The sequence below is a fragment of the Neoarius graeffei genome, chromosome 17, assembly GCF_027579695.1.
Source record: "Neoarius graeffei isolate fNeoGra1 chromosome 17, fNeoGra1.pri, whole genome shotgun sequence".
Classification (NCBI taxonomy): domain Eukaryota; kingdom Metazoa; phylum Chordata; class Actinopteri; order Siluriformes; family Ariidae; genus Neoarius; species Neoarius graeffei.
The window spans coordinates 28,237,762-28,263,535 of NC_083585.1; the positions used below are offsets into that span (position 1 = coordinate 28,237,762).

Below are 25,774 nucleotides of genomic sequence, written 5' to 3' on the forward strand. Positions count from 1 at the left end.
CCAAAGAGATCAGGATAGAATTCAGTTTGTAAAAGAATTTCACTTTTCAAGAGCGAGGCAGCATGGTGGTGTAGTGGTTAGCGCTGTCGCCTCACAGCAAAAAGGGTCTGGGTTCGAGCCCAGTGGCCGACAGGGGTCTTTCTGTGTGGAGTTTGCATGTTCTCCCCGTGTCCGCGTGGGTTTCCTCTGAGTGCTCCGGTTTCCCCCACAGTCCAAAGACATGCAGGTTAGGTTAACTGGTGGCTCTAAATTGACCGTAGGTGTGAATGTGAGTGTGAATGGTTGTTTGTGTCTGTGTGTCAGCCCTGTGATGACCTGGTGACCTGTCCATAGTCAGCTGGGATAGGCTCCAGCTTGCCTGCGACACTGCACAGGATAAGTGGTTATGCATAATGGATCGATGGACGGACCTTTCAAAAGTTGTGAATGCACGCGTTTCACTACACTAATGCCTTTGTAAACGTGACAGAAAATGATGACAACTTGCATGTCATCAAAAGGGGAGATACCTCCTCAATGGGAAGTCATTATTAATTTATTTCTTTACATGCATATTACTGTGTGTCCACAAGCCTACCATGAATCTAATTTTTAAAGCTATCATGGATTTTGACTCCCTCAGGTTTTATTTTCCCATTATTTTTTAGAAGCAAGCATGTAATCATCTGTTCACGGTCATTTTTGTTATTGTAAAGTTTTAGTAGTTAGTAATTTAGTGAAATATTACACCCCAGGTCCAGGAAGCATGTCTCATGAAGCAGGGTTCCTGACTAAGTTCTTACTTAAATTTTAACAAATCCAATACCGGTGAACTCTCCCAACGTTTGTTCATGACTCTGATATAGCTTTAGACAATAAGGGATCAATTGGTCCCATTGCAGCCAATTGTGTGAGACTTTTCTGTGGCCAAACAAGAAATCCTATATCACAAATGTGAAGCACATAAAACAATGATCCTGGCAAAAAAATAAAAATAAAATAAAAATAAATAAACTGCTAAATTTGAGCAGACAGTTTTATAGTGAAAATTGCTAAATATATTTTAGCTTCACTTGCTATAATATGCAATATGCATTCAGTAGCTCAACTCATGGCTTGTAGAGACTAAGCTGTCTATAATTATTCTTTAGTTGCAATAATAGCAGTTTAAATTGTTGTTTCATTGTTCTATGTTTTAATTTGATGAAGATGTAAGATAGAGACGGCTTACAGCAAAATGTAAAAAAATAAAAATTAAAATAGTGAGACCACGTGTGCCAGATAATACTCTCGCAGAAGGCTGTGTCTAATACTGCGTGGTATTTTTTACATGCCTCTTTGATACAAAAAAAAGTATGTGTATTTTCTTTACAACAGTAATGCAGGTACGTAGGGCTGAGTGTATTTCTCATGTACCGTTCAAGGGAAGTTCTTTTTGAAACCAGTACAAACAGTTATGGAGCCCAAGAAGAGGGGTGTATCAAAAGCAAGCAGTGTACAAGAAATACAGGCTTTCCTGTAATTAATGCACTGCTGTATTTGGCTGTTGGGGGAAGATAATAATGTGGAGGAACAGGGAGGTTCATTCATTTGCAATTGCCACAGGACCTCCTTTATATATCTTTTCTACACCCTCAAGAGAATGTGGAAAAAAATAATTGGGGAGCTATAAATGTTGGAATGAAAAAAAAAGTACATATTTATCTCCCTCCAAATTGTGCCTTGTGCTGTATTGCTTTTGTCTCTTTCCAGAAAAGAGAAATGTTGTAAACATTTTGGTGCTATGAGTTCCTTTTACTGTAACTTTTTGCCATGAAAAAAATTGGGTATTAATGTTAGATGTTATCTCTGTCAGCCGAGAGGTCAGGGTTGATGTGCTCTACCTTATAAATGTACAATAAGTAACTTCAGGTAGTTAAATTATTAAACATAATGCTTGCAGACAGAATGGGAAAGAATTTGACTTGTACATGTTCACTGAATAACTAACATCCCTACCTATTATGTATAGATGAATGAATAGGTGATATTCGCTGACTGATCAAGTCATGAATAGCTTCAGGACTGATAGCTGGAATGTGAGTGCAATCTATAGCACTAAACACCGTATCGTATCAATCTCTGATAAGCATCTGTTAACTTATTATTAATAAATGAAGCTTAGGCTAAATATTGTTCTGTAGAAGTATATGTCTATGGCAAATCAACCACCTTGCAATGGGCTTAGCAAGCTTATCGTACACAGAAAAACACTTTACATGGCAGAAAGCAAGTCTAGTTTTGACGAGTGTTATTTGCAATATCCATCCATCCATCCATTATGCATAACCGCTTATCCTGTGCAGGGTTGCGGGCAAGCTGGAGCCTATCCCAGCTGACTATGGGTGAGAGGTGGGGTACACCCTGGACAAGTCGCCAGATCATCACAGGGCTGACACATAGAGACAAACAACCATTCACACTCGCATTCACACCTACGGTCAATTTAGAGTCACTAATTAACTTAACCTGCATGTCTTTGGATTGTGGGGGAAACCGGAGCACCCGGATGAAACCCACACAGACACGGGGAGAACATGCAAACTCCACACAGAAAGGCCCCCGTCGGCCGCTGGGCTCGAACCCGGACCTTCTTGCTGTGAGGCAACAGCGCTAACCACTACACCACCGTGCTGCCTCTGCTATTTGCAATATCATGCTCTAAAAGGCAGCAAAGATAAAATGTTCACTCTATGGAAATTCTGTATCTCTGACATAAAAAAAAAATCAGGGAAATCCATAGGACTTCAATCTACAAGTGACCGTTTCACAATTTATGCTCTTAAATCGAAGTTTACAGAATGGTACAGCTATTTACACAGTGGGCACTTAGCACACTGTGAAAAATTGAAGACTGAATTTGAGAAGAAAATTACTTAACACTAGTGAAATTACAGTGGGGCAAAAAAGTATTTAATCAGCCACCAATTGTGCAAGTTCTCCCACTTAAAAAGATGAGAGAGGCCTGTAATTTTCATCATAGGTACACTTCAACTATGAGAGACAGAATGGGGGGAAAGAATCCAGGAAATCACATTGTAGGATTTTTAATGAATTAATTGGTAAATTCCTCGGTAAAATAAGCATTTGGTCACCTACAAACAAGCAAGATTTCTGGCTCTCACAGACCTGTAACTTCTTCTTTAAGAGGCTCCTCTGTCCTCCACTCGTTACCTGTATTAATGGCACCTGTTTGAACTCGTTATCAGTATAAAAGACACCTGTCTACAACCTCAAACAGTCACACTCCAAACTCCACTATGGCCAAGACCAAAGAGCTGTCAAAGGACACCAGAAACAAAATTGTAGACCTGCACCAGGCTGGGAAGACTGAATCTGCAATAGGTAAGCAGCTTGGTGTGAAGAAATCAACTGTGGGAGCAATTATTAGAAAATGGAAGACGTACAAGACCACTGATGATCTCCCTCGATCTGGGGCTCCACGCAAGATCTCACCCCGTGGGGTCAAAATGATCACAAGAACGGTGAGCAAAAATCCCAGAACCACACGGGGGGACCTAGTGAATGACCTGCAGAGAGCTGGGATCAAAGTAACAAAGGCTACCATCAGTAACACACTACGCTGCCAGGGACTCAAATCCTGCAGTGCCAGACGTGTCCCCCTGCTTAAGCCAGTACATGTCCAGGCCCGTCTGAAGTTTGCTAGAGAGCATTTGGATGATCCAGAAGAGGATTGGGAGAATGTCATATGGTCAGGTTAAACCAAAATAGAACTTTTTGGTAAAAACTCAACTTGTCATGTTTGGAGGAGAAAGAATGCTGAGTTGCATCCAAAGAACACCATACCTACTGTGAAGCATGGGGGTGGAAACATCATGCTTTGGGGCTGTTTTTCTGCAAAGGGACCAGGACGACTGATCCGTGCAAAGGAAAGAATGAATGGGGCCATGTATTGTGAGATTTTGAGTAAAAACCTCCTTCCATCAGCAAGGGCATTGAAGATTAAACGCGACTGTGTCTTTCAGCATGACAATGATCCCAAACACACCACCTGGGCAACGAAGGAGTGGCTTCGTAAGAAGCATTTCAAGGTCCTGGAGTGGCCTAGCCAGTCTCCAGATCTCAACCCCATAGAAAATCTTTGGAGGGAGTTGAAAGTCCGTGTTGCCCAGCGACAGCCCCAAAACATCACTGCTCTAGAGGAGATCTGCATGGAGGAATGGGCCAAAATACCAGCAACAGTGTGTGAAAACCTTGTGAAGACTTACAGAAAACGTTTGACCTCTGTCATTGCCAACAAAGGGTATATAACAAAGTATTGAGATGAACTTTTGTTATTGACCAAATACTTATTTTCCACCATAATTTGCAAATAAATTCTTTAAAAATCAAACAATGTGATTTTCTGTCTCTCATAGTTGAAGTGTACCTATGACGAAAATTACAGGCCTCTCTCATCTTTTAAAGTGGGAGAACTTGCACAATTGGTGACTGACTAAATACTTTTTTGCCCCACTGTATCTTGCTGCATGGACAGATATTTTTACTTGGTAAGACATCTTAGAATAAGTTGGTTGCAATCTAGAACTTTAATAATCTCAGAATTGGTGTCTTGTATTCTTCTAATAGGAAATGCTAGATCGTTTCAGCTATTTTCACTTGCTAAGACATCATTTTTTACAGTGCCGACATCAGGGAAAATGTGTGATTTTTCTGACTCCTAACTGGTCCAAGAGCTATTTACACTCTCCGATCCTAAACATGTCAACTCTGCAGTATAAGTCAGCACAGCCTGATGTAGGAAATTCAGGGTAAAATAAAACCAAGCTTAAATATAACCAATAAATCCTTCGTGAAACCAGCCCTAGGCATTGCTTAAAGCTTCTCCTTTACTTACAGGCACAACATGCTCTATGCAATTTAGTGAGACTCATTGGTGCAGTATCTTCAGCTTAAAAAAAGTGTACATTTTCTATTGCACCATCTGGTTAGCAAATTCAAGACGTTAGTCATGCTGTAAAGTAATAGTGTATCCACCTGCCAATCTGCTTTTACAGTTTTACTAGGGCTTTAACACTCAGTGTGTTGGACTATATAGAGACTACAGTATGTACGTAAAGAGCACTAACTCACCGTGTACATACAGCTCTCCACAACAGCAGGCACAGGCACAAGGCCCGGGAAGCAGCGACTGATATAGCTAGACACAGTATCCACGTCGTGTCTATCTGTCTCTCTGTCTCTCTCATCCGGCTCCGTTTCATTGCCCCTGTGGTAGCAAACCTGAACATGACACACATGACCAGTAGGATTTATAACAAGAGAAATACAACAGCAGATCCATTGGGAACCTTCGTACAGCAATACAGCACCATATTTCATCATTGGTAGTTTACTCAGAAGAGCTGATAGGCAGAAAAACCCAGACTCTAGTGACTGGTGCAAAGATGCATCGAACATGACTTAACTTTGTGTTCTTTTTCTCAGCCACGTCAAGCATGCTCAGTCGGAGAACTCCCACTGAGGCTATAACATGCTGCGAAACAGGGTCCATGACCAGGAGAAGGGTGACTACTGCTTTTTAGTATAAATACATAGGTGATTATAGAAAATCGTGTACGCTGATTGGTTGAGAAATTTGGACTATTTCTCGGTAATCACCTCAAGCGACTCGGCAAAATGGCGTCCAATTACCTTGTCACCATTGGTGAGGAAAAATTAGAAATTATGAAAGAAAATGCTGTTCCTAAAAGCACTAAAGATACTATGACGTTTGGTCTAAAACTATTCAAAGGTAACGTGGAGCTGTGATTTATTTTATCGATCTCAAAACAAAGGATTTTATGTGACTCAGTGTAGATAAGTAACACAAGTCTGCACTGCATTTTTATTACATTTGCATGCCGCTTTGGAAGTTTGAAATAAATTATTTTTAATATGATATTTAAAAAAAAAATCATCTGTGTATTTATACTAAAACAATTATCTGCTTCAGACTTGGTGAATATCAGTGAATAATAACCTCGACTTCGTCTCAGTTATTATTCACCGATATTCACTTTGCCTTCAGTGAATAATTGTTCATTAATCAAACATGTTTTACTGAATACAGAACAGCACCGCAGATTTGTGGATCAGTCTAAGAAATGAACCTCTGTGATGCTCTCAGTGGATATATGAAAGCTTGCTCAGTCACTCTAGCCAATTTTCACACTAATTCCAATGAAATTTCAACTTTTTAAATCACATCTATTGCAGTGATGTTCAAATTTATAAGGAATATTGTACTGTAATGTTTGTACATATGAGTTTTAATTCGAGAATTACAGCAGGTATCGTTACAGCATCTCAGCTCCAGGGTCCTTGGTTAGGGCTTAAAGTGCATATCACGGGTAAATTCAGGAACAAGATCAATGTAATTCTCCTATTTTATATTACACTTTGGTCAAATATCTGTCACATTTTGCATTTTGTGCAATTTTTTTACCTTGCGCAATACCAGAAAAATTCAGTTGAAATCAAGCCATTTGAGGTGAATTGCTCCGCCTCTGAAAAAAATTGGCATTTGGATTTCCCGGCAAACATTGATTTTCGTGACGTCGCGTGCGGGACGCCTCCCTCTGAATCCTACGTCAGCGCTGGTTTGTTTATGAGAAAACGACCTGGTGGTTTTCTGCAGATTTCTTCAACGTTATCACGTAATTATTAAAATGGTTAATAGATGTATCGTAGGATGGGATTAGTAGGGGAGAGCGGGGTAAGATGAGCCACCCCCTGTTTCTAAGAAACAGTAAACAAATGTGATCATGTGACCACATTCAAAGGGGGGCGGGACCATTTACTTACACTTGTGGAGAGGAGCACCACATGTCAAACTAGGTGAGGGAGATATTTATAAAAATGTGTTTTTGTGCTTTCTAAGTCAATTCCATGTTTGTCCACAGTGAAGATGATTTAGAGAAGACAAAAGTAGAATAATATTTAGACACATTAGGGTTAAGTTAGTGGCTTTCTAAGCTATGATATGAATGCTAATAAAAATAATTTTGATTAGCCTAATCCCCTTTATTAGCATTTTTCTACAAAATGGTGGCCACGGGGTAAGACGAGCCATTAGATGTGGGGCAAGTTGAGCCACTGGCTCAACTTACCCCATTGGTGGCTGAGCTTACCCAATATGGATGACACTTAAGTTTTCACATTTACTGGTCATATATGACAACAACATTTTATATATATATATATATATATATATATATATATGACATCAGATGAGGAAGACCAGTTGTTAGATGTGGGGGATTATGTTGTGGCAAAATTCACGGGGAAGAAGAAAGTGCATTTCTTCATTGGCCAGATAATCAAATTGGATGTCTTCGAAATAGAGGCAAGATTTCTCAAAAGAAGCCAGTCATGCCATGGCTCTGCAAGAAAGCCAACCTTTGTCTTCAAAGAGAAAGATAAGGCTGTCCTGTCAAGACAGGATATTGTGAAAAAATTGCCCCACCCCTTTACTGTTGGGGGGACAGCACGGAGGGAGAGGCAAATGGTGTTCCCTTGCAATTTGAATGCTTGGAACATTGAATAATGATGAAATGATTGATGGAATGATTGCTGCATGTTTTAGCAATGTTTTAACCTACTGAAAGAAATAAGATTTTTTGGCACTGTTCTACTGTTTTAGTAATTTCTATAATATAGTATATCTCTCATTCCCTCTCTAACCATCCATCTTTCTATCTATCTATGCATATCTCTCTCTCTATCCATCTATCTATCCCTCCCTATCCCATCTCGTTCTATCACCTCTCTCTTCATCTCCCCTTCTCTATGCAACGGCCCTATCCCCCACTTGATTGACTTGACTTGATTCACTGATTGCATTTCTAATAATAAAAGTTGTTTACTTTGTTAACCTAACATGTTTTGTGTTGGCTCAATTTACCCCACACAGTGGCTCATCTTACCCCGTGCATGGGGTAAGTTGAGCCACTTGACATTTTTTTTTCAAGAGGTAATATCACTAACCATAAGAGCTTATCAATTATTTTTTGCTCAGATAGTAACAGTACACTTTGAAATTTGGTATGGTGTGTAGACTGGAAGCAAAAATGGCTTTAACATGTAGTTATGATGAAAAATGTAAAAAGTGGCTCATCTTACCCCGCTCTCCCCTACTCATCGTTTTCCAAAAGACCAGACAATGAGAGAGAAATGGGAGCGCTTGGTCTACACAGGCTGTGCACTGAAACCGTGCAAAGCTCGCGCAGCCTGCTGGCGCTTCCGCAGGTGACGTCACGAATCTGGCTCCAGACTCCCTTGGGATTTTTCCAGACGCGTTTTGTTATTTTATTTTTTTCTGCTATAGACAGATGGCCTTGTGCAAAATTACCCTTCTGGATGAGTGTGTAAAGGGACATACTTTCATATTTAAAAAAAAAAAAACCAAAAACAAAATTGGTCCAGAATATGCACTTTAAGCTTGAGTCAGTGTCTGTGTGCAGTTCTGCACATTCTCTCCTTCATGTTGGTTTCCTCTGGGTTCTCTGGTTTCCTCCCACCTCCCAATAACATGCCAGTAAGTAAACTGACTACATTAAATTGCTCCAAGGTATGAATGTGTGTGTGAGAATGTGCGTATTTTGCCCTGTGATAGACTAACATCTCATCCAGGGTGGATATGATTGCGGGCTAATGTGAATATTCTTAGCTTCAATCAGATATATGAAACACAATGTTATTAAGCCGTTGTGGTTATGAAATGATTCAATGCCCTGTGCGTTTGATATGGTGTTCAGTGTGACTTGCTCTCCCCTCGTTTGTAACATGAATTGCGTGCCGCGTGTGCCTTGGTTGGGGTTACTTTACGGGGCTGGAAAAAGTTGGCTGTGTCTTGCCTGGCTCAGCTGCCCCACTGCCTTTGCTAGTACCTGCTGCATCATCCGAATCTTTTTTAAAATATTTATGCAGTGAGCTCCTGAGTCTCTTGGTTTCTTCCTCTCTTTTTCTCTTTTCTTTTCTGTGCTCCTGACTTGTGCATGTTGGCAAATGGCACGCACGCTGATTGTCGAAGCGCTATGATCGAATGATGTCATTTTTTTCCCCTTAAAGGTGGAGTAAGAGATTTTGGAATAACGGTTCCCACAAGCCATATTTTGAAAAGAAACACACCTGCCCTCGCCATGCTCCCCCCCCCCCCCCCCGCGTCTCCACCCCTCCTCCCCCTTATAAAGCCTGAGAAAGTCCAGCTTTATAATGGGTGTCTATTGCGTTACACACCAGTGGAGCAGAGTGTAGAGAGCTTGGAAAAATAGCTCAAACTTTCTCATTTAAACTGTGTTTTCAGCTCCAATTTTCACTCCACACACATAATTTTCTCAAAAGTAGTAGCCACACTTGTCCTGATTCACACAATGTGTCTACCTACACGATAGGACTTGCAGTTTTTGAATGAGAAGCCTGAAAGTGAGGAGAGGACAGGCGAGCAGCCCCATAGACTGCCATTATAAACTTGGCAGAAAAGTCACTCGTTTTTAACTCGCTCTAGTGACCTCATTTTTTACACTACAGACAAAAAAAATTACATCAGTGTGTTCAGGAGAGCCTTGTGGCGCTCAATGTGAAAGAAATTTGTGAATATCTCCTTCCGTTTACGTGTAAATCCCCGTTGTTTGGAGGGAGCGCACTGAGAAAATCCTGTGACACTGCTCGCAGTGTGCGGGTTAGGGGAGGGGCTGCTCTCTCTCTCTCACACACACACAGAAGGGACGGGCTGAAAGAGTCAGACCAAACCATTTTTGCATTAGGGGTGGTAGGGGGTTCTTGACGCCTTTTTCAAAGACAATAAAGGCAAAAGATCTAGAAATAATTTATTGAATGCAAATATAGCACATTTCTCCCTCAAATCAACACATTTTGAAATGAAATAAAATAATCACAACTTCATGAGAGCCCAGTTCTGCCCCCCCCATTCCTGGGCCCGGGACAACATACCCGTTCGTCCCCCCCTGTCGGCGGGCCTGGTCCTTCATACTGCAAAATTAAGGAAACACTAATTTTCATGTGTTGTGTTCAGACATGATTTTTTTTAAATATTACTTTTTTTTGTATTTTCGTACTATTTATCTTTTGCCATCCTCTTCAGAAGTAGGAGCAGAAACAACAGTACACTTTCCAGTTTTCTCATGAATACCACAGTATTTCTGTATTTAAATGGAGGACACGATGTGGCCTATTTGACATGAAAATATAACTTGCAGATTTCTAGTGTGACTGTAGTTTTAAACAAAGTACTACAGGTACATTATCATTCAAAATGTTGGGTATGTATGTTGAAATCTGTTCCTCAGACAAATTTTAATAAGCAGCTTAAAAGTAGATGGCCTTTCGATTTCATAAAATCTGTGAAATTTAGTTCCCTCTGAAATTTGGTCATTGTGATACATGTTTATTTCTGTAATATCTCACAAAATATCAGGCCATTCTGTGGCTGGGAAGTTATTTAATTTGAGGGGATTCCCGAGCAAATAATGTGCATGAAATCGCTCGTTTTGCACAGTCAAGCAGACAGAGGCAGCCCATGTGTGCATGCGCAGGTTTACCTTTGACTGTGCACTGACAGTTACATCATCTTGTCGCTAAACGAACAGCTGATCACACCGAGGTGCTCGCTGACCGCCGATGTTTATTAGTTTGGTCCTGTGTTTCCTTTCCTTCACAACATAACGTCTTTTCTTCTTGCTTTCCGTCACCGTAGTCGGTCTTTCACGTTTCATTCGCACACTCACGTCCTACATTGTTCTCTCCTGTTTCAAATTTGTATCCCACAATGCCTTGCGCGGACAGGGAAAGCCCACCACGTGATGCATGACTTAGTATCTTGTATTGTGTCATGGTGAAGCAGGAAAAAATAACAGAGAATTTAGGGTCACGTGGCTCTAAATTCATTAATTGTTCTTTTAAAAAAAAAAAAAAATTGGAAGTCTGTGATTCGAATTCAGTAGCTTTCAGTCCACTAAACAAAAATAATTGGGTGTCAGGGAAAATTCTTTTTATGACCTAAACTTGAAAAATCTGAAAGGCCGTCTAGCTTTAAGTAATTTTTACTTAAAAGTAAAGTATTTCCTAAACAAGAACTAAATTTACAGTGACTGACTTGGAGAACTTAGGCAAAACAACCATCTTATTTAGGAACTTTAAGAAAAGACTCCTGAGTGGCTTCTTCCTTTGATATTTTTCAGTGATGTGTGATACCTCAGAGTAATTTTTCATTGCTGTATGATGCAAAATGTTAGTGTTTGATTTGAGACATTACGACATACTCATGTACATAGTGTACAGCATAAAATAATCTAATATAGCATGCACTGAGAGGCTCTGGTTGAAATTATGGATTCTCTGAAGTGATTGGCACAGTACTATTTTGTGAGGGGCACAACACTGAAGAAAACAGCACTATGCCAGTCACCGAAGATAATCCATAATTCCTGGTGACTCTCAGTGCATGGCATATTTGATTTACATCCCTCATCAAAAAAATTCCCAACTAAGTGTTAACTCCGAAGAATTAGAAATAAATATGAAAAGAAAAAATCAAATTGCTAGGCATGATCATGATGCGTAGATCTACACACAGAGAAATGCTCGTGGAGCCACAGCTGTGACTCGAGTTGGCTGTATAGCTTGAAATTGTGACATCAGTTCATGATATATCCAGGATATACCATGACTGACTCACACCATATCCATTTTTTTTTTTTTTGGACGTCACAAGAAACATTGCTTAATTAATGGTGGAACTATTTTATGTCATGTGAGCCATCCTTGGTCAATCCCTGCATGGGAATTTTTTGATGAGGGATATGATATACACCTTTTGAGATGCATGTCGTGGGTCATACATGTTGTTGATCAGCTGGACAGAAATTCTCAGCTCCTTTCGCTCACCTTCATCAGTCCTGGATATTCATTGGATGGGAGACCATAGATATCATGCTCCGCCTCCTTTGGATGCATCTGGATGAAGCAGGGAAAGCGATTACTGGTGCTGTAGGAGCCTGGGACCTTCTCTTTCCAGTAGCACACATTTATCCTTAGCACCTGCCGAGAGATACAGAGAGAGAAAGAGGAGTTGTTGCTGCTGCTGTTTTTGATCCCAGAGTAATCACCAAGAGTACTGTTCTCTTATTACTGCAGCATCAGGAATAAGATTTTAATTAAATGAATGTACACTGATATAAATCACATCCTGAGGAAAGTAATAAGTATTTAGAAGTTCTCACTTTAATGAACTGTCTATCCTGCTTCCTCATTCAGAGATCATAAAAACCCAGAACAAATCCAGACATCACACATAGACCTACTTACTTGGATGCAGGCTCTCAGCCTTAATTAATAATGCAATTTCAATTCAGAGACCAAGCTTAAAGGAGATACACAGAACCTTTATTTTTAAATAAATTTATGAGTGGATAGTATCGTCATCCTTGACTCTTGTATGCTGCATATATGGGAATAAAAAATATATATTTTTAAGAGTTAAAATCAACTGCAAAGTTGGCATTCGAGCTGCCCCACTGAGCCAGCCAGCCCTGAGTGCGTGATGTCACAGCGGTAACCGGTTTTAAGGCCGAGGCCTTTTACAGCTATAGACCAAAGTCATATAAATAAACATTTATGGTGAAAGTAAGAAATCCCGTTACCGACTTGCTCAACTAAGACTGATTTGACTTCATTGATTGTGGGTTGACTCTCATTAAAACAGGATAGGTGCTATAACTTATGCAACACACATGTACATGCATGCATTTTCACTGATAAAACGTAAAAGGCTCATTAAATAATCAGATGAACTGAGACAATCACATTCTGAAGCAAATTAAATAATCTTATACCGGTAACTTAAACACGCAATGCTAGGGTGACCAGATTTCCCTAGTCTGAAACCGGGACACTTTTGCGCGCGATCATGCTCGTGCACGCACACCTTTTTTTTACGTAAACGTGACACTCAGAGAGGTGCTCTTATCATTTTGTTGAAGCTCACATTTATCAACATCTCACATGAAATAAAACAAACAGGCATGTTGTTATCTAGTAGCATAGTGGTATACAGATCAGTTAAATTATGGTCAGACAACAGATTTTGTAATGGCTGAGAATAGGCCAGGCTATGTCCATAGGCCAAATTTAAACTGATTTATTTCACCTGTTTGTGAGAACACCAAGAAGAATGCATATGCACATGTAGGCTATATCTCTAAAATTGTATGCACTATAGCATGAACTTAAAAAGTAGATATGTGACCTCAACATAGCCTCGGTCAGAATCAACCTTACTAACCATTCCCCACAACTGAATGAATAAAGCAAGAAGATGTGTACAAAAGTGAACACTTTAATGGAAGGTGCAACAAGCTGTTCAACACAGCAATATGGCCAAACTGTCAGAATGGTATGTTAAACAGAATCCTTTTTTTATTCACCTTGTTATCCCGAGATAATGACATAATTAATTCAGGATCTCGAGAAAACACAACTAATTCGAGATCTCAAGAAAACAAAACCGTTATTCCGAGATCTTGAGAAAACAAAACCGTTATTCCGAGATCTCGAGAAAACAAAACAATTATTTCATGATCTCGAGTAAACAGCTGAGAAATGGTTCATTCAGGTGCGCCAAGAGACTTGTGATATGCTGACTTTGGGGCTATTTCTCATTCTGTATAGACGCAACTTTGGTCATTAGAATGTCTGGAATAATCGATCACCTAATAAGGCAATATTTTGATCAGGGGTTGACACAGGGAGAGATTGCATTAAGTCTTTTAATAAGGGATAATTTCAAAATTAGTCCGCGGCACCTCCGCAGAAGACTGGCCCGGCTTCGTCTCTACCGACGGAGATACAGTGATCCAGCTGAGATCATGAAATAATTGTTTTGTTTTCTCGAGATCTCGAATTAGTTGTGTTGTTTTCTCGAGATCCTGAATTAATTATGTCGTTATCTCGGGATGATAAGGTGAATAAAAAAAGATTATATGAAGGGCCTATCTCGGCTTCCGTAAATATACACTCAAACAAAACAGTAATAAAGGAGGAGAGGGGCGACAGCCCGAGGAATGCCCCCACAGGAGCGCACAGCATTTGCAACATAGGCTACCCAACTCAGTACAAGAGCAAAGCACTTACAGTGTGTGCAGTAGGCTTCGTGCGCATTGTTCTGCACCTCTCGGAGGAAGGGGTAGGTGCCCTGTAAATCTTTGGAAAAGGTAAATTTTCTTTTCGGCATAATTGCTGCGGCATTACTGCTGCTAGCTGCTAGACAAAGAACATTCGCGCCAGTTAATGTTTATTTTATTGTTGCATGGCAACACGTTCTGTTGTCTGGAATAATGTGGCTAAATAAACACCCACGCCACAGGGCCAGGGGGCAGTAACCAGGAAAGCTTGCGATTCCTGTCAATTCATCAAATAGTAAATGCAGACATTTCTCCGCTAATGATTCCCATGCTGCTCAGTCACAAACGTCGCGAGTGGCGAAAACCGGGACATATCCGTGTCCCGACAGACTTTTGTCGGGACTCGGGACACACAACCCCAAATCGGGACTGTCCCGGTAAAACCAGGACGTCTGGTCACCCTACGCAATACAAGTTACATGTATTAATCTAAATGCAGGTAAACAACATGTGTTGTTGTTTTTGTTGTTTTGTATCCAAATGAGAGTCGGAGCTTACCCGTCTGTGTTCTCGCTTCTTGAAGGCCGATCTTGTGGACAATTGTTTTGAAACAATCTGACTTTCAGTTATTCGTTCAGTTCTCCGTTCATTCGCTTCTTCCACGTAAGGGTGAGATATTGTTGCTGAGGCGAGCATATCCAGCGGAGAAATCAGACGGCTGCTCCACTCATTCTCCATTTTCTCCATACTGAGTACTCCGCCATTACTGCTCGGCTCAGGCAATTACTAAAACCCGGGACGGGATGTCACCGGTTTTAGCAACAACTGTGGGGAGGTCACTGCCTGAGTGATAATATGTCCCGTTCTATCCTGGGTTTTAGCAACAACCCTCGGCTCACACTCCGGGAGAACTGGTGCAACTGAACTTACTTTCCCTTTTCTTATAGTTTTCTTTTCCTTTAATTGTTGGTACTGCACCCTCTTTCAATACGGGCTTATAGCCAACGCTCCTCAACAGATCAGAGGTGTCGTACGAGTCTTCAGTAAAATGTGCAGAGCAGAGGAGAGACCACTTTGTAGGCGCCCAATGTGCCCATGAACTTCTCGCAAAGCACGTCCAAATCTTTGCAGTTTGAATGTTCTTGTGCCATGAATGCAACGTAAATCCACCTTCTGTCGTGTTTCTGCACTGGCCAAAAACACCTACATGGCATGGCGATAAATTAGCTCAAAATGGAGGATTGGAGTTGCAGTCAGCTCTGTGTTTTAGTATAGCGGAAATGGCGATATCGGTCTGATAGCCTTCCTGCTGTGACGTTATGGACGTCAAGGTCATTCACTCAGACCGCTACCTATATAAATCACTTTAATTGCAAAAATTACTATATTAGATTTATTGTTAAGGCTTCTAACTATTCCTGTGCCATTCTTGAGGTTTCAGACATTTATAAATAAAAAGTGAGGTCATGGTTCTGCGTTTATGCTTTAAAGAAGCCCAAATGCTTCCCCATTGCCTGTGTTTGTGTGTGACTCATGGGTGGGACAGGGAAAGAGACGTGCCCTGGTTTGTTTATTCTGAGCAGTGGTTGACTTTTCAGGCTGACCGGGGGTGATGCCAGTCACGCTCCAAAGCCTTATGTGTATTTCTCAGTCCCTAACCTCACTGTTGCACTATGGTGGAAATGATTTTCCTTCAGATAATGCATCGTGACCTAGAGTCTAGCATTCACTTCAGGACAGGATTGTTGCCGTATGAAATTTTAAAGGCAGATAAAGATGGAGCAGGTGAGTGAATGTAAGATGTTGTCTGCCTGTGGTTTGGTGAGAAGCTGTCAGTGCAGAGCTCTGCAGTACCTGCAGTGGAAGTTGCAGTCCAGTGTGGGAGAGAAGTGTTTTGGCCCAGGGACCAGCTGTGATCACTAGATTCTTTGCTTGGTATGTCCCAGAGTCTGTCGTCACTGTGATCAAATCGCCAGGCTCAATATTAATCACTTTCTCTCCATCTTTTATCACACCACCATGTGACTGGAACACCATCTGGAAAGAGGAGAAAAAAAATCCTTGGATTTAACAAACCAATAACAGACAAACCTCAAAACTGGCACATACAGTGTCCTCCATGATTATTGTCCCCCTTTGTAAACTTTAGTAAAAAGGGTTAGAAAAAAAATCCACCTTTTTGGCGAAAAAGTAATCGCTCACTGAAAAAAATGAGAAAAATCAAACCTTTAATTTAGATAAATTTATTCAAAGAAAAACAAATCCTTCAAGAAATTATTATTTTCAACAAAAACACATGTGCCACTATTATTGGCACCCTGGAAATGATGGTGAACACGATGTAACTGAACCATGTTTCCCATTTAAATTGTACGTGTTTGAGTTGATTGGAGTGTGTAGGAACTTTCAAGCTGTAATCCATGACTTCCTGATTAACTGGGGCACAAATCTGAGGTGACACAGAGGCCAAATTCTCTTTCCCTGTGTCTGAAATTGCTCACTCGTTCACTACTCCCTGCTCCCTTTATAGGGAATTACTATATAGAGGGCTATATTTGGACTATCATTGGTAAAATAGGAAAAAACAACAATGCTTTCGGACACAAGTCCCTTGCGCTGGTATTTACGTCATTACTGTCGCACAATTAAAACATGCCAGATCAGTCAGCTGGTGGATTTTCAAAATAATAAATACATGCATGTATTTTTGTGATAAATCCATATTATACTGAGCGTATTTGCCACATTAATCAATACAAAGTACTTTGTGTCTGCTGCATCCTTCAGTTTTTTCAATCAAGGCTGAATACTTTCTTCTTTGCCGCTGCCTTTTATTCCATCAAATTTGAGCCTTTTGATTTTATTTCTTTCAGCACAACCGCAATGCATGATGGGATATATTGCTTGGTTAGTGACCATCAGTTGTACACTACTTTTCGTAATGCATTGGATACTTTGAGTGCACTATACAGGGTGTAATAATTCTCACTAAGGTTTCGGACAGCACTACAAAATGGCGTCCCCACTATATAGTGCCCTATATAGTGAATAGGGAGCGATTTTGGACACAGTTAGTCATCCATCAACATGGGAAAGATCAGAGAACACACAAACCGAATGAGGGAGAAGTGTGTTGACCTTCATGAGTAAGGGAATGGTTATAAAATAAAAGTAGCTACTAGCCTGAAAATGTCAATTTCTACTGTTAGGGCAATAAAAAAAGTGAACACCAACTGGAACTGTTACAAACTTGCCTGGAAGAGGACCCAAGTTTATTTTACCCCCACGTACAGTGAAGAGGAGGGGAAGAGAGGCAAAAAAAAAAAATCCCCAAGGATCACTGTTGGTGAATTACAAGAAAAAGTAAAATCTTGGGGGCATCAAAGTCTCCAAAACTGCCATCAGACTCCACCTCCACGCCAACAGGTTATTTAGGTTTGCCAGAAAAAGGCCTTTTCTGTTAGTTAACCACAAATGTAAGTGCCTGAAGTTTGCAAAATGCTGGACAACTTGTGATGTATTAAAACTGGAGCTTTTTGACAATAAACACTCAAGGTGGGTTTGGTGTAAAATATGGTTGGAAGTTCTGTGATGTTTTTTCTCCAAAGCTGCTGGAAACCTTGTTCGGGTACATGGCATCATGGACTCCATGAAATACCAGGAGATGTTAAATCAAAATCCGTCTGCCTCTGCCAAGAAACTAAAACTGGGTCGTCACTGGATCTTCTAGCAGGACAGTGATCTGAAGCACATGTCCAAATCAACACAAAAATGTTTAGCTGAGCACAGAATCAGGCTTCTGCCCTGGCCATCTCAGTCCCCTGACCCATTGAAAACCTGTGGGCTGAGCTGAAGAGGAGAGAGCACAAGAGAGAGCCTCAGACCCTGGATGATCTGGAGAGATTGTGTAAAGAGGAACAGTCTCAGATGTCCTGCTCTGTATCTCCAACCTTATAAAATGTTATAGGAGAGACTCAGTGCTGTTTTACTGACAAAGGGAGGGTGTACAAAGTATTTAATGCAGGGGTGGCAATAATAATGACGTGTTTTTGTTGAAAATGTATTTCTTGATGAGGGATTTGTTTTTCATTCATATCATTATCTCTAGCCACTTTATCCTGTTCTCCAGGGTCGCAGGCAAGCTGGAGCCTATCCCAGCTGACTACAGGCGAAAGGCGGGGTACACCCTGGACAAGTCGTCAGGTCATCACAGGGCTGACACGTAGACACAGACAACCATTCACACTCACACCTACGGTCAATTTAGAGTCACCAGTTAACCTAACCTGCATGTCTTTGGACTGTGGGGGAAACCGGAGCACCCGGAGGAAACCCACGCGGACACGGGGAGAACATGCAAACTCCACACAGAAAGGCCCTCGCCGGCCACGGGGCTCGAACCCAGACCTTCTTGCTGTGAGGCAACAGCGCTAACCACTACACCACTGTGCCACCCGGGATTTGTTTTTCTCTGATTAAATTTATTTCAATTAAAGGTTGGATTTTTCTCATTTTTTTCAGTGTGAGATGAAGCAACTTTACCAAAATGTGGATTTTTTTTTCCTAACCCATTTTACTGATCTTTACGGGGGGGGGGCAATAATTGTGGAGGGCACTGTATAATCGTAACCTTAGTTAATGGCAACCTTCAGAAGAATGAGTGCAAATAATTCTAGGAACAATAGACATAATAATTCAGTAACTAAATCATTTTTCTTTAAACAAAGCTCATCCATTATCTATACTGCTTATCCGTCAGAGTTGAGGGGGAAGCTGGCGCCAATCCCAGCTGACTTCAGGTGAGAGGTCCAATAGTTCAATCTGTCACAGGACTAACACAGAGACGAACAATCACTGACACTCACATTCACACCTAGGGGTAATTTAGAGTAGCCAGGTGACCTAATCTGCATGTCTTTGGACTGCATCAAAACCTTTCCTAAATAAAATATTTCTTAAAACATAGGTGGTGAAATTACTGGTATGTCCTAAAGAAGAACAATGATGATGACAACAATAATAATACAATTTGGGAAAAAGTCCCTTGTTCACCATCATAGGGAAACCGACAGAACTTTTAAGACATAACAGATCGATGGTTATTAATCTGGACATGGAAGGCAATGAATATTTAAAAAAAAAATACACAAGCAGTTCAAAATACCATAATAAAAAAAGTTTTAAAAGTCTAAAACAGTTGAAAATTTACCAGAAACTGGACCCATGAGCATACAGTGTGGGTGATGCTGATGTAGCCAAAGAATAAAGATCAAATTTCAAAATGTACAGTTTAGCTGATTCCTGCATGTTGTCACAACACAAGTTACACATTCAGCTATTAGACACCATCTGTGTAGAAAAGTATTGTGCAAAATAAGCCCTTCCTGGGTGTCACACAAAAAAGCAGGGCCTGTACTTTGCCAAGCCTGACTGGAACTACATTTGAAAGTGTAATTTTTAAACTATTCATACGTTTGGTGAAAAAAAAAGTTTTACATACAAAGATATGCACCAACATTCACTGTAAAATATGTACAGTGGTATGCAAAAGTTTTGGCACCCCTGGTCAAAATTGCTGTTACTGTGAACAGTTAAGCAAGTTGAAGATGAAATGATCTCCAAAAGGCATAAAGATGACTCATTCCCTTTATATTTTAAGCAAAAACAATTTATTTTCATCTTTTACATTTTCAAAATGACAAAAAAGGAAAAGGGCCTGAAGCAAAAGTTTGGGCACCCTGTATGGTTAGTACCTAATAACACCCCGTTTGGCAAGTATCGCAGCTTGTAAACATTTTTTGTAGCCAGATAATAATCTTTCAGTTCTTACCTGGGGGATTTTCACACATTCGTCCTTGCAAAAGGCTTCCAGTTCTACAAGTTTCTTGGGCTGCCTTGCATGTACTGCCCTTTTGAGATCTATCCACAGATTTTCAATGATGTTTAGGTCAGGGGACTGTGAGGGCCAGGGCAAAACCTTCAGCTTGTGCCTCTTGAGGTATTCCATTGTAGATTTTGAGGTGTGTTTTGGATCATCGTCTTACTGTAGGACCCATCCTCTTTTTAACTTCAACTTTTTTACAGATGGTGTGATGTTTGCTTCCAGAGTTTGCTGGTATTTATTCGAATCCATGCTTCCCTCGACCAATGAAATGTGCCCTGTGCCACTGGCTGCAACACAACCCCAAAGCATGATCAATCCACACCCATGCTTCAGAGTTGGAGAGGTGTTCTTTTCCTGGAATTTGGCACCCTTTTTTCTCCAAACATACCTTTGCACATTGTGGCCAAAAAGTTCTATTTTGATTTCATCAGTCCACAGGACTTGTTTACAAAATGCATCAGGCTTATTTAGATGTTCATTTGCAAACTTCAGACGCTGAATTTTGTGGCTAGGACGCAGGAACGGTTTTCTTCTGATGACTCTTCCATGAAGGTCATATTTGTTCAGGTGTCGCTGCATAGTAGAACAGTGCACCACCACTCCAGGGTCTCCTAAATCTTTCTGAAGGTCTTTTGCAGTCAAACAGGGGTTTTTATTTGCCTTTCTAGCAATCCCAATGAGCAGTTCTTTCAGAAAGTTTTCTTCATCTTCCAGACTTCACCTTGATCATCACTGTTTCTGTTAACTGTCATTTCTTAATAACATTATAATCTGAGGAAACAGCTGAAAACACTTTGCTACATTCTTGTAGCCTTCTCCTGCTTTGTGAGCATCAATTATTTTATTATTCAGAATGCGAGGGAGTTGCTTAGAGGAGCCCATGGCTGTTGATTTTAGGGACAAGTTTGAGAAGTCAGAGAATTTATACAGCTTTGAAATCTGCATCATCTGGCCTTTCCTAATGAAGAATTTGAACAAGCCACAGCTCAATAAGCTAATTAAGTCAAGTCAAGTCAAGTCAAGTTTATTTGTATAGCGCTTTTAACAATAAACATTATCGCAAAGCAGCTTTACAGAATTTGAACGACTTAAAACATGAGCTAATTTTGTCCCTAATCTATCCCCAATGAGCAAGCCTGTGGCGACGGTGGCAAGGAAAAACTCCCTCAGACGACATGAGGAAGAAACCTCGAGAGGAACCAGACTCAAAAGGGAATCCATCCTCATTTGGGCAACAACAGACAGCATGACTATAACATTAACAGTTTTAACATGACAGTTTCATTGATGTTATAACTCTTCATTGATGGAAACTTGAGTGCAAAACTGTTCATGACAACTGCAGTCCTAAAGTTAGCAAGTCAACTGTAGTCCTCAGCCATAAAAGCATTACTGTAAGAATCCAGAGCATCCTCCAGGTATAATCCTCAACTGTCCTCATGGGGCCGTCCTCCACAGGAGCGATGCAATAAAACTCCGACCAGACACAGGGCACCAGGATGGATCAAACAAGTCCGAGGGGCAGAAGAGGCCAGCATCTCAATCCCAGGACCAACATGTAACTCAGAGGGACAGATGGGGGGGAGGGGAGAGAAAGAGAGAGAAAGAAAACACAGGTTGTTAGGTATGCCCTAAAAATGACAAGTATTAAATCCGTGTGGTAGGCTCGCAGAGATGAGTCTCTTGACATCAGGCATAATACACAACAATGGCATGTTAATATGGTTAAAAAATATCATGACCTGCTCTGGCTGGATGCTTGATTGGGTGATGGGAGCACACTCCTCAGCAATGATGAGATGCAGATGGGACCCTTAGGGCTGGCCAAGACAATTCAGTTACATTTCACCGGGTCTGGGACATGTGACAGAATGTCTGACGGCCAATTCCCTGCAGGCTACGAGAGCCAGTCGAGGTCTCCACCCTCTCCACCAAAAGATTTTCTGTTGACTCCATGTAACTCAGAGTGACAGATTTTGGGGGGGGAGGGAAAGAAAAAGCAGGTGGTTAGGTATGCCCAATGTCACCTGAATAAGTAGGAACAGTATACATATTGCACTGAGTACAAGCAGGGACTCCGGCAACTAACTATGACAACATAACTAAAAGGGGAGAGCCAGAAGGTAACACAGGCATGAAGGAGTCCCAGGACATATAGCAGCAGCCACTACACCGTCAACAAACTCGAGTGAGCAAGCGAGTGGGGACTGACAGCATCCATACATCCCAGTTTACCAAAACACTCTATGTCTGAGGACCCTCTAGATCTACACCTTTACCTCATAAACACCATTAACAAAAGGCTTGACTAAACAAATATGTTTTCAGCCTAGACTTAAATGCTGAGACTGTGTCTGATTCCCGAACACTACTTGGAAGGCTGTTCCATAACTGTGGAGCTTTGTAAGAAAAGGCTCTGCCCCCTGATGTAGCCTTCACTATACGAGGTACCAGCAGATAGCCTGCACCTTTTGATCTAAGTAGGCATGGCGGGTCATAGAGGAGCAGAAGTTCACTCAGGTACTGTGGTGCGAGACCATTTAGTGCTTTAAAGATCAAAAGTAGTATTTTATAATCAATACGAAATTTGATTGGGAGCCAATGCAGTGTGGATAAGACAGGGGTGATGTGGTCATATTTTCTAGTTCTAGTAAGGACTCTTGCTGTTGCATTTTGAACTAACTGGAGCTTGTTTATGCACTTACTGGAACATCCAGGCAGTAAGGCATTACAATAATCCAACCTGGAGGTAACAAAAGCATGGACTAGTTTTTCCGCGTCATGCAATGACATTAAATTTCTTATCTTTGCAACATTTCTGAGATGAAAGAAAGCTATCCGGGTAATGTTATCAATGTGAGTTTCGAATGAAAGACTGGGGTCAATAATCACTCCGAGGTCTTTTACTGCTGCACGTGAAGAAACAGAAAGGCCATCCAGAGTTACTGTGTAATCAGAAAACTTACTTCTAGCTGTATGTGGTCCTAGTACAAGTACTTCAGTCTTGTCAGAGTTAAGCAGAAGGAAATTAATAAGCATCCAGTGTCTAATGTCCTTAACACATTCCTCAATTCTATTAAGCTGGTGTCTCTCATCAGGTTTTGCAGAGACATACAACTGTGTGTCATCAGCATAACAGTGGAAACTAATACAATGTTTATGAATAATATCACCCAGAGGTAACATATATAGAGAAAAAAGCAGTGGACCCAAGATAGAACCTTGTGGAACACCAAACTTTACTTCAGTACGTCTAGAAATATCACCATTTATATCAACATACTGATAACGATCAGTTAGATAAGAGCTGAGCCAGGAGAGGGCCGTTCCCTTAACTCCCACAACATTTTCTAGTCTATCCAGAAGAATGGAATGATCAATGGTATCAAATGCTGCACTAAGGTCAAGCAACACAAGTAGCGAGACACAGCCCTGATCAGACGCCAACAGTAGGTCGTTTACTACTTTAACCAGAGCTGTCTCTGTGCTATGATGAGGTCTAAATCCTGACTGATACATTTCATGGATGTTGTTCCTATGTAAATATGAGCATAACTGTTGTGCAACAGCTTTTTCAAGGATCTTGGAGATAAAGGGGAAGTTTGATATTGGCCGATAATTGGACAGCTGACAGGGATCAAGGTTAGGTTTTTTAATCAGGGCTTTGATAACTGCTAGTTTAAAGGATTTGGGTACATAGCCAATCGTAAGAGAAGAATTTATTATTTTTAGAAGCGGTTCAATTGCTTCAGGTATTATCTGTTTGAATAGACATGTAGGTAAGGGATCTAGTACGCAAGCTGAGGCTTTTGATGCCGAGATTAATGAAAGTAATTCAGTTTCTTTAAGGGGAGTAAAACATTCTAACTGATGATCTGATACAGTTATATTGTTAACTACAAGGTCACTTTCATTGAATTAGTAGTTTGAATTTTTTGTCGGATATTCTCAATTTTGTCATTAAAAAAATTCATGAAGTCGTTGCTACTACTGTACATACTGCAGGTGTGCATGTGTATAGTGGACTTATTCCTCATTAATTTTGCTACAGTATTAAATAGGAATCTAGGATTATTTTTGTTATCTTTTATTAGGGAGGAGAAATATGTTGATCTCGCAGCACTAAGAGCTTTTCTATACTTCAGGAAGCTCTCCTTCCATGCTAATTTGAACACTACCAATTTTGTTTGACACCATTTACGTTCCAATTTTCGAGTGGTCTGTTTTAAAGTGCGAGTGTCATCATTATACCAGGGTGCTAATTTTTTGTCTCTGACCATTTTCTTTTTTAGAGGAGCTACATTATCTAAGGAATGGTGGAATGTTGACTCTAAGCATTCAGTTGCCTGATCAAGTTCTGCAGGAGCTGACAGTGACCCAATCAAAGTTGATAACTCTGGGAGATCATTTATAAAGCTCTGTGCAGTAGTTGACGTGAAAGTACGTTTAATACAGTAGCGTGGTGAGGTGCATATATTATTACTCAGACATAGTTTGAATGAGATGAGATAATGATCTGAGATAACTTCAGACTGTGGAAGTATGACTATATTGTCTACGTTTAATCTGAATGTAAGTATTAGATCAAGGGTGTGACCACCATTATGGGTCGGTCCTATGACATTCTGATTAATCCCTACTGAATCTAAGATGGACACAAACGCTGTTTTTAAAGGGTCTTCTGGGTTATCGAAGTGAATATTAAAATCTCCGACAACTAAAGCTTTGTCTAAGGAAATAACCAGATCTGAGATAAAATCTGCAAATTCAGAAAGAAACTCAGAATATGGCCCCGGGGGCCTGTAAATAATAAGCAATGGAATTAACTGGGTAGACTTATTTTTCGAGGCTACATACATTATATGAGTATGAAGAACTTCAAATGTATTAAATTTATAACCAGGTTTTTGTGTTACACCTAGATAATCATTATAAATAACCGCAACGCCTCCTCCTCTGCCAGTTAGACGAGGCTGGTGTATATAACTGTATCCAGGAGGACTCGCTTCATTTAATGTTATATATTCATTTGGCTTAATCCATGTTTCAGTTAAACAAAGTACATTAAACTCCTGATCAGTAATGAGTTCATTAACCATTAGCGCTTTAGATGTAAGAGATCTAATATTTAATAGCCCCACCTTTAGATCAAAGGTGCTGGCAGCAGCTGTACAGTCAGTATGATCTAATTTTATATTGATTAGGTTACTGGAACAAACTCTTTGAAAATTTCTACCTTTTTGTTGAGCTCGGGGAACAGACACAGTCTCGATGTAGTGGGCCCTGAGTGACGACTCTGTAGCTAGCAGACAGTCGGTTTAGCCTGTTCATCTGCAGTATGATCTAATTTTATATTGATTAGGTTACTGGAACAAACTCTTTGAAAATTTCTACCTTTTTGTTGAGCTCGGGGAACAGACACAGTCTCGATGTAGTGGACCCTGAGTGACGACTCTGTAGCTAGCAGACAGTCGGTTTAGCCTGTTCATCTGCTCCCTGGCCTTGGCTCTGGATTGTCAGAAATTAACTAGGCCTGTTCTGAGACTATGACCTATGCTGCAGGAAATGAGAGCAGCACCTTCCCAAGTGGGATGGATACCATCCTGCCCTAACAGGCCAGCAGTGCCCTCAAAATTAGCCCAATTATCTATAAAGCCCACACTGTTTTCAGAGCACCACCTGGACAACCAGCAGTTCAGCGACCATAACCTGCTGTAAGCTACATCGCCAC

General features: G+C 40.7%; 2 protein-coding genes across 2 annotated transcripts in view; one reads left to right on the forward strand and one right to left on the reverse strand.

The window, feature by feature from the left end:
• sez6b (seizure related 6 homolog b) overlaps positions 1-25,774 on the forward strand; it is a 565,878-nt gene that overhangs the window by 9,408 nt on the left and 530,696 nt on the right. The gene's annotated exons all lie outside the window — the stretch shown is intronic.
• The window catches only part of pipox (pipecolic acid oxidase), a 37,323-nt gene that overhangs the window by 2,193 nt on the left and 9,356 nt on the right, over positions 1-25,774 (reverse strand). The window contains exons 4-6 of the mRNA XM_060943955.1: positions 16,014-16,196; positions 11,926-12,078; positions 5,113-5,262 (exon numbers count right to left, since the gene is read on the reverse strand). Coding sequence (XP_060799938.1) covers positions 5,113-5,262; positions 11,926-12,078; positions 16,014-16,196 — 486 coding nt within the window. The remainder of the gene's footprint in view (positions 1-5,112; positions 5,263-11,925; positions 12,079-16,013; positions 16,197-25,774) is intronic.